This window comes from Heloderma suspectum, chromosome 9, assembly GCF_057233095.1.
Source record: "Heloderma suspectum isolate Gila_16-S chromosome 9, 16-S_ref, whole genome shotgun sequence".
Taxonomy (NCBI): domain Eukaryota; kingdom Metazoa; phylum Chordata; class Lepidosauria; order Squamata; family Helodermatidae; genus Heloderma; species Heloderma suspectum.
In genome coordinates this window covers 39,877,605-39,890,768 of record NC_139466.1, presented here as the reverse complement: position 1 = coordinate 39,890,768, position 13,164 = coordinate 39,877,605, and the positions used below count along the sequence as shown (strand labels likewise).

The 13,164-nt window shown below is 42.9% G+C and overlaps 1 protein-coding gene across 1 annotated transcript in view; it reads right to left on the bottom strand.

The window, feature by feature from the left end:
- Positions 1-13,164, bottom strand: part of LOC146338631 (vascular endothelial growth factor receptor kdr-like) — a 292,764-nt gene that overhangs the window by 67,393 nt on the left and 212,207 nt on the right. Inside the window, exons 12-13 of the mRNA XM_084814171.1 lie at positions 12,708-12,816; positions 4,793-5,086 (exon numbers count right to left, since the gene is read on the bottom strand). Of these exons, the coding sequence (XP_084670297.1) occupies positions 4,793-5,086; positions 12,708-12,816 (403 nt within the window). The remainder of the gene's footprint in view (positions 1-4,792; positions 5,087-12,707; positions 12,817-13,164) is intronic.

Below are 13,164 nucleotides of genomic sequence, written 5' to 3'. Positions count from 1 at the left end.
AGCAGTCAGGGTTGATTTCCTTTAGGATTGACTGATTTGACCTCCTTGCAGTCCAGGGGACTCGTAAGAGTCTTCTCCAGCACCACAGTTAGAAGGCATCAATTCTTTGGCGCTCAGCCTTCCTTATAGTCCAGCTCTCACAGCCGTACGTTGCTACGGGTCCAAACTATATAAGGGAGAGTATTTCCAGTGGCCATTTCTTCCGCTGTTAAAATACTCAAGTCGGTACACTCATTCTTCCATTTACTTATCTGATTCTGTTCTTTGGTCCCCTCTAGGATATTAGTTCTTGACATAAAGCTCTTTCTATATCTAAGTTGGCGAATTGGGGGAATATATCCACTCAAAGGGTGACGAGAGTCAGTCTCTTGCTTAGTTCTTTTGGCATCTGCTTCTACTTCCCTTCTGATCTTAGGTGGAGCAATGGCACAAGAGAATATAGTTTATTAACGGGCATTGGTTTGAGGCATTCTGTCACTACGCGCATTGCCTCATTCACAGCAATATCTACTTGCTTTGCATGTGCCGATGCGTTCCATACTGGTGCCGCATATTCAGCAGTAGCGACACTCAAGGCCATAGCTGATGCTCATAACGTAGCTGGCTGGGCTCCCCATGTATAGTTTGTCAATCGTCGGATAATGTTATTCCTAGAACATACTGGGATTCCTTCAAAATATTATATTCAGAGGAATACGCCAGAATACCGGGTAAGTTACTAGCTCTCATGGTTACAAAGGAAAGCTGGAGATGTGGCTGTAGCATGTGCTCAATACTTATGACTGAATTGGGTGCATCAGGTCCTGTCATTGGAAGAACTTTAGAAGGGCTCTTAAGATGTGCTTGTTTGGCCTCTTCTTAAAATGGGTTTTATGGGCCACTGAAACGAGATTATTCTAGCTACTGTTTTCTAAACATTTCTTGAGTTTTGTATTTTACTGAACACGATGTTTTGGCTGTTAGCTGATTTTTAAAAAATTGATGGTCTGATCTCGGAAGCTAAGCAGGGTCAGCCCTGGTTAGTCCTTGGATGGCAGACTGCCTGGGAATCAGGCTTCCTGCACTGAGCACGGGGTTGGACTCGATGGTCTTGTAGGCCCCTTCCAACCCTATGATGCTATGATTTTGTAGGTAGGGTTATTGTTTTATTATTGTGACATGTGTTTACATTAAGTTTTGGAAGCTACCTTGGGAGGGGTTTTCCCTTAGAAAACAGCATTCAAATATCTTTATTAAGCATCATCTTCATCATCCCATAAATGAAGCCCAGGAGCCAATTTTATCACAGCAGATGGGCCCAGACCCAAAATGGAGGCGACAATGATATGTGCTGATGGAGAAGCCAACTGTAAAAATCTGGAGTGAACATGACCATTAAGCTAAATTCATCTGCAACATGTTAGAAGAGTCAGACCTGAGGTGGGCTGTGAGCCAGGGAGCATCTTCTCCTTCCACCGGTATTTGATTTTCTCCTCTGTTGCCTGTGTCTTTTGAAGTGCTAATGAACCCGCAGGATCTAGCACTGTCTAGACTTTTCATCCGACTTGCTTTGACCATTGCATTTCATCCTCAGGAAGAGCAGTAGATGCTGGAAACTTTTGTTTTCTCTTCCCCACCAGTAAACAGGCTGAATAAACAGTATCCTTTTTACTCATCTTAGACCTATCTACAGCACAAACTACATTTAGTTTTGCACCAGATGAACTGTCATGGCTTTCAAGCATGATGAGAATTATCACAAATTACCATGCTGCTGGGAATGATGGGAACTGAAGTCCAACACATCTGGAGGCTGCCAGCTTGGAGAAGGCTAGCCTAGTTTTAGGAGAACATAAAACCAGTGGCCCAATCTTATGGGGAATAGCAAAATCACAGCAGCTCCCAATACCTGCCAGGGGAGTTCTCATGCCTGTACAAGGGTATGGCTGGTTTGCTTCTGTTATCACTGGAATCCAGCTCTAAAACCAATGAATCTCCAACAGGCACAACCAGGTATCAAGAACAGCCCTTTAACTAGACCATTCAGAGTAGCCATGCAATGGTCTCAAACAACACTTTATGTTTAATACATGGCATTTTTGTTGTTGTTGCTCAAAAGTAAGTGTTGGGAACCTGATTTGTATCAGGACCCTAATATGGGGCGTAGGAGGGCTTTAAGCCTTCTGCTCCCTTGTCGTCCTTATCCAGATTGGGGTCCTTGCATAGGAAAAATGGGGGGGGGGGTTTCCCTATGCAAATTGCAGGTGTGCCTCCTAATTTGGATTGGGACCACAGTAGGAGGGGCAAAAGGATAAAGCCCCCTACCCCCCATGCTAGGGTCCTGCTCCAGATCAGATCCTCCACAAATACTTTTGAGTAAGAAAAAAGCACTGACATAGCTGCATGCTATATATTAAAGATAATGAGTAGTTTGGCGCTGAAACATATCAGTCTAAGACTCTGTTTTGACCATGAGTCTTGAGAGGGTGAGCAGACACTGCTGCCTTACTCATCTGTCAGGGCAATTTCCTTTGAAAAAGAGTTGAACTCAAAAGATGTTGGGAAGAAAACGGCATCTTTTCCTGCAAACCTCTTAGCTGCTAGCCCCACTTCCAAAGTCTGGGTTGTCACTTTAGCCACTGCAGTACTAACTACTGTTTGCCCCACAGCAGTTGAATGACTGAGTGGCCTAGACTGTTTCAAGGCTCTGCCAGAGGGAAGATCCAGCCCCTTTCCAAAAATCTTCAATTACACAGCTAAAATGTTTGGGACCAGGTGAATGACAGATGTGTCTCTTTGTAGTGAAGAGTTTTCCAGTACCTGGCTGCAGATAATAACATCCTGACAAGGAGACTGCTGCTGTATATCAGCTGAAAAAGCTAGAATTGGATTTTCCACTTGCTCTGCTGGAGAAATTCTCCCTGACCCAAAGGAAGGTGCAGCAAATCAAGCAGCCAGCTACACCATTTTAGCCTTGCTCTTCATGTTCTGATCACTTAGGGACTGCTTCTCACTTCTGACTGCCATTATTCACAGTTCTGCACTGTAGCTGGCATGGGGGAATTTGTTTGGGAGCCAAGATACATAATGAGCTGAGGACAGGCACCTGATTGGTATACCTCCACATAATTGGCATAAGACACAGAGGACACCAGAGTGTAACTGACGGTTGTTTTACATGGGGGTCTTCATGCCACCCATAATATTTGTTGGGTGGGGCTTCAAAGGCTGTTGATGTTTTAGATTGGTTAAGGACCTCCATTTTTTCTTCCTTTGAGGTAAGGTGGAGAAAATATTTGTCACTAATATTATGCCAAGAAAGATGTTTGCACCAAGTTGTGTAGAATTTCATTTCCAGAAGATAATTGGTATTTTGAGAAATCTGACAAGTACCCTTTGAGGTGACCACCCGAGTCCTCTATATGGCTTAGGTAAGCAAGAACCATGGGATCTATTTTAACTTCAAATGTTCAAAGGTTTCCTTAAAATCATAAAGAATGGGTTAGAAATAATAAGACATGAAGATAGAATCAATTCAGAGCTTCCTTTATCTGTCTCTAGGTTTCTTAACCTTTAAGATAGTTCACTGCCATATTTTTACTTCTTCAATTATGAGAGCTATTAACCGAGACTCTTAAAAAAAATAAAAGAGGTTTTCAGGCCTTTGATGTACATCCTGGACTGCACAGATATGCCTCCTGAAGGCCATATGTTCCACATCTCTAGAATGTCAACAAATACGAGATACTACACCCATTGAGGGTGTTGAGAGTTTCAAAACATCTTGCCTCAAAATTCACACAAGTCCTATCCAGGTGTTCAAAAGTTATCTACCTGAACATTCAAATGGGGAACAGGGTAAAGCTAAGTACCCCCACCCCCAACGTTGCACACTTTACATACTCCAGCCATATGTGTGTAGATTTCCATTCTACAAATGTCCACATCATATTCATGAATTCCCAGGGGTCCTGTGTGTGTGTGTGTGTGTGTGTGTGCTACATAACACATTCCATGTCAGAGGGCGGGATCACACAGTGCGGCCCTGTTCTCCACTTACATAATCAAGTGCGTACTTTCTTGAACTACAGACAGCACAGTTTCAGATTCTGAATGTCAGGAACATCTGAGTCTCACAAGATGAATGAATGAATTTTTATAACTTCTGTTTTTATAACTCAATGGGGTCATCCGAATGTTGGGAAATTCAGGACAGGCAAAAGGAAGGACTTATTCACACAGTGCACAGCTAAACTATGGGTTTCACTACCTCAAAATGCATTGATGACCATCAACTTGGATGGCCTGAAAGAGGGATTAGAACAATTCATGGACGATACGGTTATCCATGGCTACTAGCTATATGCTACCTCCAGGTTCACAGGATACTGAATACCAGCTGCTCAGAGCAGCAAGAGATGAAGGCTGTTGCTTACATGTCCTGCTTCTAGGCTTCCCCATAGGCCTTTGCTGGGCCATTCTGCATAACAGGATCCTTGATTAGATGGAACCTTGGTCTGATCCAGCAGAGATTCTCTTATGTTCCTACAGTCTTGCATACCAATTGCCACTCCTAACTCTAGACCTGCACAATTTGTGACTCTCCAAGCCAAACACAACTTACCAGGCATGCACAGTGGATCACCAAGAACTTGAGAAAACTGCCTGAATTTTTTTAACCACCTACCCAGGATTGCAGAAACAAGGGGATATTCAAGTATGGGGCAGGCCGCACTGCATGACTGGCAGTCTGCATGCAACTTGGTGCTCAACAATATTCCCATTACAAATCTAAGAGGCCAACTAGACTCACCTTTGATGCTAAGCATGGTACTTTTCTCCAGCCCCTCGGTGCTGTTTGGATGTCTCCGAGCTCTGCATCTGTATAACCCAGCATTGACCTGCGAGACATTCTTAATGTCCAGCGTCAAGGAGATGGAATAGTTGTCCACTTTCTTCTGTGTAAAGGCATCAGGGATTTCTCGCAAGGTGGGATCATACCAAGAGAGATGGGTGTAGATGTACTTGGTGGACTTACAGGTCATTTGAACATTGCTTGCTACGATGGCTGTGATTTGTGGATCAGTTTGTAGGTCGGATGGCACTTCTGGAAGAAAGGACACATGATGCAACTGTACTTGAAATGCAGCCGGGAAGATGGATAGCCAGCTTGTTTTCAGGCTGGTGAGCAACATTTCAAAAACCAATGAAGTGAGGGAGAACTGATATAGTTTGACCTATACAACACTCCATAGAGGAGACAACAAGGAATCCATGTGCATTAGTTGCTGAACACCTTCCCTAATCTTTGACAACCTGGCCCAAGCCACTTTTACTGTCTGCAATTACTTGGTAATTATATTTACAATTGCTCAGCTGAGATAAATACATATTTCCTCTAAAGAGCTTTCTCCATTACTGTCTTAGAACTGTAACAAACAGCAGACTGGGCTGCCACCTTGCCCTCTACCAGAGATGTCTTTTCCCCCCTTTCTTTTTTTTAAAAAAATATTCCCAAAGAAGAGTACTGTGGAACCTGAAAGCTTGCTCACTACTTTAGAGAACTTTGCTTAGTCCTCTAATGAAGGTATTGTTTCACTGTGTTCATTTGGATTTTATTTGTTTATGTATTTATTTTATTTACACACTATGGAACATTTTCCTTAAAAAAAAATGAACACGATTTACAGTAACACCACAATTAAATCCTAACAACAACAACAAACAATAACCACATGATAAAGCACATTAAAAATCATTAGGCCTGTAATCCTATACTCACTCACCTGGGAGTCAGTCCCATTGAACTCAATGGGGCTTGCTTCTGAGTAGACATGTATAGGATTGCACTGTAGAGTAACATTTTATTTTTACAAGGAACCTGAAAAGGGACCTGTGTGTTCTATTAATGTAAGAGATAGATCTCAAAAAATGCAGGCTTTTACATTTTTAAAGGGAAAAGTGGCCATTGTCTATTCATCCTGGCAGACTATGAGAATCACTGTCTCCACCTCCATCTTGCTAAAATGATAAATGGCAGACTGGAGCTTTTGCATCGTGTCAAGCAGCAGCAATATCCTGTTCTCCACCGCGCTTCGGAAAGAAAAAAAAAGTGTGTGTGTGTGTGTTTGTGTGTGTGTGTACACTTAAAATCCAGTTCTGGAGAACTTGAAAACTTGCACTCTGCTTTGTGACATTTCAGTCAGTCCTAATAATAGGTATTAAGCTACTGTTGCTTTTAGATTTTTTCCCCCTACTGGATCAATATGTCTACGTACAATTTTTGTCTAAAATAGAGTCATAATAAACTGATGTAAAAGCAGCAGTAAAAACCAGTAGAAAACCATCAGAGACAGACCATCATTCCCAAAGATTAAAGCACAGCTAATGATAAGATAGCCAGATGGAAATACCCCGCTCCAAAATAAGGTGAAGGAGGAAGTTGAGCAGGTCTCTCTAGGAAGAGTTCCACAAAGTGGGTGCCATCATCAAAAAGACCTTGTGGTGGACATGGACAGAAGGGGATCCTCACTTTGGATTAAGTGGTGGGTGCCAATGATGAGTTCTTGTCATTTTCTGCATGCCAAATATGATTTGACTTGCAACTGCAGCATTTGCTAGTACCTAAGTTTGGCCTGGCTGCTATTACATCATCAGAGTTTCTGTCATTATTGGAAGCACTTATTGAGGCTGGTCAGGCAAAGCAACTCATGGTTCATGTCTATAAATATTTGTTATTGGTGAATAAATATGATATACAGGGTTTTAAGCAGGAATGGAATAGGGAATTGTATTGTCCCATTCTGCCTAATCACTAGCTCACTGCTTTGGCATCTATACCTGTTGTGCCTCTGGATCTTAGGTTGCATCTGATTCAGCAAAACCTTTGTTTCATGTCTTTTGGACATTACAACATCTCTTTAACAAGGGCTTATCTAATTTGCCTAATTGCTGGCAGTGTAATGCAGCCAATGCCTCTTTGAAACATATTTTCAGCAATGTCCAGTAGTTGCTTCTTTTTTGGAAGGAGGTTATTATATGGATAAATTTGTACTGGAACAGTCTTTAATATTCACTGCTGTACATGCTCTTTTAATTTATTTACCTGCTTCATGGAAATTAACAAATGGTCAGATAAATGGATTCTCAGTGCCCCTTTGACAGCTAAAAGACTGATATTATGACATTGGAAAGATAAACACTCACCTCCTATAATGCAATGGTTTGATGGCCTTACAAGGCTTTCAATATGTGAATGGGTGGCATATAGACACCACTTTCAAATGGATAATTATCTGGATATCTGGTCTGCTTTTGTTGAAGCTTATGTATAATTACTAGAAAGTTGTATTTCCATATATATGCATTTCCTATGTATTTATTGCTATGGATATATACAAATCCATGTATTTATACTAAAAAAAACTGGGGGAGGGGAGGCCTTGCCTTGAGCCCCTGCAGATGGAACAATTGAGGAAGAGGGGCTCTGGAGCTAGGACACATGGAAGGAGTGATGGAGTGGGCAAGCCTGTATAGGAGGAGACAATTCCTAAGATGTGGAGGGTCCAATCTCTACTGTATTCGATCTATTCTATGATCTTACTATACAAGGCTGCTTCTAGACAGAGGGCTCCTAGCACTACCAATCCAAAGACATTGTAGAGCTATTCCACTTCCCCTCCTTAATGGATTTTCCACGGTAAGAAAAAAGATGGAGCAACCAGTCAAAAAACATGGGAAGATTACAAGGGGATGACAATGTCACCTGGACATTCCCCCCTCAACTGTAAAATTCTGTGAATGTGGGAGGGCAATTGCATAATAAAAGCCTTGTCCCAAAGCCCCCTAAGCATGCATAGAGTCTTCCCTAACCTAGTGGTTCCACATGGACCTACGGCCCAACTGGAGTCCCCCTGGAGAAGAGCCTTCAGTGTGGTGGCCCCCTTTCTAGAGGTGGTCAGACAGGCGCCAACACTATGTTGCTTCTGGTGCCTCCTGAAAACAGCTCTGTTCCAGGAAGCTTTCCTTGACTGACCAGGCATGGTTTTTATTGGCACTCTGTTTTTAAAAAGAATAATTTTAATATAGTGTTTTATGCTTTTTATCTTTTTATTATTTTATTTCTTATTGTTCACAGCTCTGGAATCTATTTAGATGTGGAGCGGTATATAAATGAGAAAAATGCAGAAAAAATAAATTAAAAGTTAAAGCCTGGTACCCTCAGAAGTTTTGGATGACAACAGACCATTGGCCATGCTGGTGGGTGGGCTGATGGGAGCTGGAGCCCAAAACATCTGGAGGGCACCAGGGTTTGGAAGGCTGGCATAGGGTATCTTCTGTCTCTAGCCACACGCTATCTATCTCCTGCCCCATTCCAACATTCAGATGCATGTGTGGACTGATTGAGGTCAGGATCATGCTCTTGCCCTCCACAGAGCCACCTGAAATCTGAAAGAGCCTACGTACGTGTAGAGCTGAATCTATACATAGCAGTTTTACCATTATCATACTGTAATTATAACTATTGGTGCACATGACACCAATGGGCACCAATAGTTATCACTGCTGTATGATAATGGTATAACTGCTATGTGCAGATTCAGCCCAGGTCAGCCTTCCCCAACTTCGTGTGCCCTCCAGATGGGTTGGATTACAACTCCCAGTTCCATGATGATGATGACAGGCCTTGGTTTTGGGAGGTTGCAAGGGAGAGGAGGGAGGCCCTGTCACCAGACTACACAGCAGTTCTGACTACTGGACAGAATGACAGACTTGGTGGCAATCTGGGAAGTAGGTTTAAGTGATGGCATTCACAAAATTGAATTTGAACATGGGACCACCTCAGGAAAACATGTTGTGTATGTCGATGGAAAGGAAATAATGAGAAAAGAATGGATGTTCAAGCTAGTGGGAAAAGAGACATTTACTGCTGGAGCTGCGAAAACAAAGGCTACCATTAACATTGATGCTGTCAGTGGTTTTGCATATGAATATACCCTGGAAACTGATGGAAAGAGCCTCGAAAAGTACATGGAGAATAGATCAAAAACAACAAACACTTGGGTTGTACACCTGGATGGTACAGATTTCAGGGTTGTGTTAGAAAAAGATACAATGGATGTCTGGTGCAATCGTAAAAAAGTGGAAACAGCGGTATGTCACTTCGAAGAATAGTAATTTTAAGGCAAAAAAGTTAAGTTAAAATGGAACAAAGTTACTTATAACAGATATATTGAATGGTATTCTTCCCGTCCTTTCATATGTGTAGAATTAAGACTGTTAAAATATAGACAGTTGGACCTGCAAAAAATACCATAAAAAGCAAGCAAAGCCAACAAATAATCTCATGGTATCTTAAAGACTGGCAGAAAGCGAGAGGATCTAAGGAGCCTCTTGTTGAGGGTGAAAGAGGAGAGTGCAAAAGCTGGTTTGAAACTCAACATTAAAAAAACTAAGATCATGGCATCTGGCCCCATCACTTCCTGGCATATAATGGAAATGGAAAGCAGTGACAGATTTTACTTTCTTGGGCTCCAAGCTCACCGCAGACGGTGACTGTAGCCATGAAATTAAAAGATGCTTGCTCCTTGGGAGGAAAGCTATGGCAAACCTAGACAGCATAGTAAGAAGCAGAGACATCACCTTGCCGACAAAGGTCCATCTAATCAAAGCTATGGTTTTCCCAGTAGTAATGTATGGCTGTGAGAGCTGGACTGTAAGGAAGGCTGAGCGCCGAAGAATTGATGCTTTCGAACTGTGGTGCTGGAGAAGACTCTTACGAGTCCCCTGGACTGCAAGGAGGTCAAATCAGTCCATCCTAAAGGAAATCAACCCTGAGTGCTCATTGGAAGGACAGATACTGAAGCTGAAGCTCAAATATTTTGGCCTCCTAATGCGAAGAGAAAACTCCCTGGAAAAGACCCTGATGCTGGGAAAGACTGAAGGCAAAAGGAGAAGGGGACGGCAGAGGATGAGATGGCTAGATAGCATCACTGATGCAATGAATATGAACTTGAGCACGCTCCGGGAGAGAGCGCAGGACAGGAAGGCCTGGTGTGCTATGGTCCATGGGGTCACAAAGAGTCGGACATGGCTGAACGACTGAACAACAACAACAACATCTTAAAGACTAATAAATGTATTATGTAATATAAGCATAGTGACCCTCCAAAACAATAGCACTAGGTGATAACTTTTTGTGAACTGGCCAGAGAGCTTTGGCTATTGGGTAGTATAAAAATTTAATAAATAATAATAATAATAATAATAATAATAATAATAATAAATTATTGTGGCTCTAGATGATCAGGGGTTCCCTAAAACAAATGCTGAAATGTGCCACTGAGGAAAGGTAAACTGTCAGCATAAATCAAAATGAAAGTCTGGTTCGATTAGTTTTTACGAGGAATACATTGGACTTACTTTCCTGTCCTTTGCACAATAATGTGTACAATTTAAAGCTTCTGTGCTTTTATGCATTCTGCATCTGAGCTTGCAGAAGGCAGCAGGGTTGCTCACGGTCAGCAGAGACTGCGCAATCACTTTGCCAATCTGAGACAACGCAGCCCTTTTTAAGCCTTTCATAACGGTGTCAAGAACGGGAGGGGGGGGGACCGCCTGGGGAAACTGTTTGTAGCTGCCCCCATCTGAGAATCCAGCAGTAAGTCTTGGATAACGTGTATTTAGTTTTGCGTGAGGCTATCAAGTGAGCCCGAGGGGTGCGAGCTGGCAGCACATTCTTCTGTGCCAGCTCCACGGAAATGAATCAGGCTTGAGCAGGTTTCCATTAGGTCTCAAAAGAGCTAGATGAAGATTAAGAGGGGATGGTGATATTGTTTGTTGGCATTAGTAATGTATGTTGATGATGTATCAATCAATATTCGGGCTTGCAACCAGTTAAAGAATGTGTAGTTGACTATCTGCCTTTAACTGATGCATAAATAAACATTATTACATTTTTTCTTTTCTTTTAAAGAATTTATACTAACACACTAGATAAAAATAGCCAGAAAAAGTAAATGCGGGCCCTTAACTCTCAGTCCCAAAGATTGAAATTGTGTTTTTGTTTTTAACTGCCCTAGGCTTATAAATTCATAAAACAAAGTATTATTTCTCGAAGGCTGGCCAAGTTAGTCTGTTGCAGCAAAAACAACAAAGAGTCTTGCAGCACCTTAAAGACGTTTATTCCGGCATAAGGTTTCATGGATACTGTCCGCTTCATGCATCTGATGGATGCATGAAGTGTCGGGCGAAATATTTGGGCGAAAGCTTATGCCCGAATATTTAACCTCCTTATGTGGAGTTTTTAAAGCCTCCATTGGTGCCTATAGATGCTTCTTTTTAAAAAACAAAACCTTGCATGCTTACGTGTGCGTAAGTGAATAGCAGAGGGGCTGCTGCACAATAAGGGCTTGACGTAACGTGTAGTCTGGCCCTCAACTGATATACCAGCTAGACTTTCTGCATGCAAGGTACGTACGTGCCCAGCCACTACGCCAAACTAGACATTACTGTATATGGAATTTCAGGTTACTCTGCTCCAGGGTCTTTTTAAAACCAAAATGATCTCGGGCTGTAGAGCCAGCAGAGACCTCTGCCTCAGACCCTGGAGAGCCGTAGCAGTCAAAGTGGACAACACTGAACTAAAAAAGGCAGCTTCTGGTGCTTTGAGGAAGCGCTGAGGCTCTGTGGTAGAGCACGTGCTCTGCATACAGCTCCCAGGTTCAGTCCCCACAGCCAGTTAATACAGAGCTCGATGGACCAGTGGTTTGACTTGGCATAACACAGCTCCCTAAGACTGAGTGCCAATTTGCAGGGCCAGCAAGACATTTTGCTGACTGAGCTGAAGGACAGGGTGGTGCCCCTCCCATTCCATGTACAAAAAAGCTAATTGGACTGGTAGTTGGATCTTTCTTCAGCACTGACAACAGGGAATCATCCTTCAGCACAGCTGAAGGCTTCGGGGGTACAGGGCAGGCTGTGTAGCCCACAGCTCTCTCCTCCAGCACCTTGCTGCCTTCTCCCAGCATCTACCACCTGAGGCAACCACCGCACTCTGCCTAATGATAGGGCTGGCCCTTGCCAATTCATGTGTTACAGGTTAGAAGTATGCATGTGGTGCACACTCTAGCCTCCTTTATGTGTTATATGGATGAAGAGGGCTCCATGAAGAGAAGTAGAAGTTGGGCCATGTTGCTGACCCCACCCCTGATATCACATGCCTCCCACGAGCCCAACATCGATGCACAGAACTCTGTATGTGTAGGCTTCCATGCAATCTGGAATCCGATTGTGCAGAGTTCCAGATCTCATGGAAGCTTACACACCTAGGCTTCCCTTCTTCGGATGTCCATGCTCAATGCATGGATGTCTGGGATGGAGCCAGTTATAGCCGTGACATCAGGGGCGGGACCTGCAGAGGAGCCCCGCTTCTTCTTCTTCTTCTTCTTCTTCTTCTTCTTCTTCTTCTTCTTCTTCTTCTATGTGTGGAGCGCTCTTAACCCATATGATGCATGATGGGAGTTACCATCACATCCTGAAGCAGCTATACCTGTTTACAAATAGCAGGGTCTGCAGCTGGCCATAGCTTCCAGTGGGTGAACACTGAACTGGCAAAACAGTACACATGGCAAAACAGACATGTGGGGCTGCAGGTAAATTTTTGCTGTGAAGGGACTTTGTCATGCGGATTTCTTACCTGAAACATAGGTGTCATGCAGATTTCTTACCTGAAACATAGAAATTCAGCTGTCTTTCTTCTGTGCCAACCTTGTTGGAAGCTACACAGAAATAGACTCCTGAGACGTTGCTAGCTGTAGTTGCCAGCGTGCTTATGACCTGTCCAATGGGGAAAGAGAAGGACAACTTGGTTGCTTTGAGCTTTCCTGCCCAAGAAACCTCCCACCATATACAAAAAGTGCAATTTCTGTTGTTATATTTTTTAGAATACAACAGACTTGGCAAAGGACATCCTGTAGGGCTTTCCCCCTTCATCTCATCATCTCAAACCTGCCCAAACATTTCCTTTCATTGATTTCTCTCTGGCTACAAGAAGGCTGCAGAAACTCTCTGACCTTCATAAGCATCCAATGTGAAACCTCCCATGAATCACAAAGAGCCCCCCAAAATGAGATGCCACAAGAGGATATGCATAACTACAATTCTTTACAACTAGCAGAAAATCCA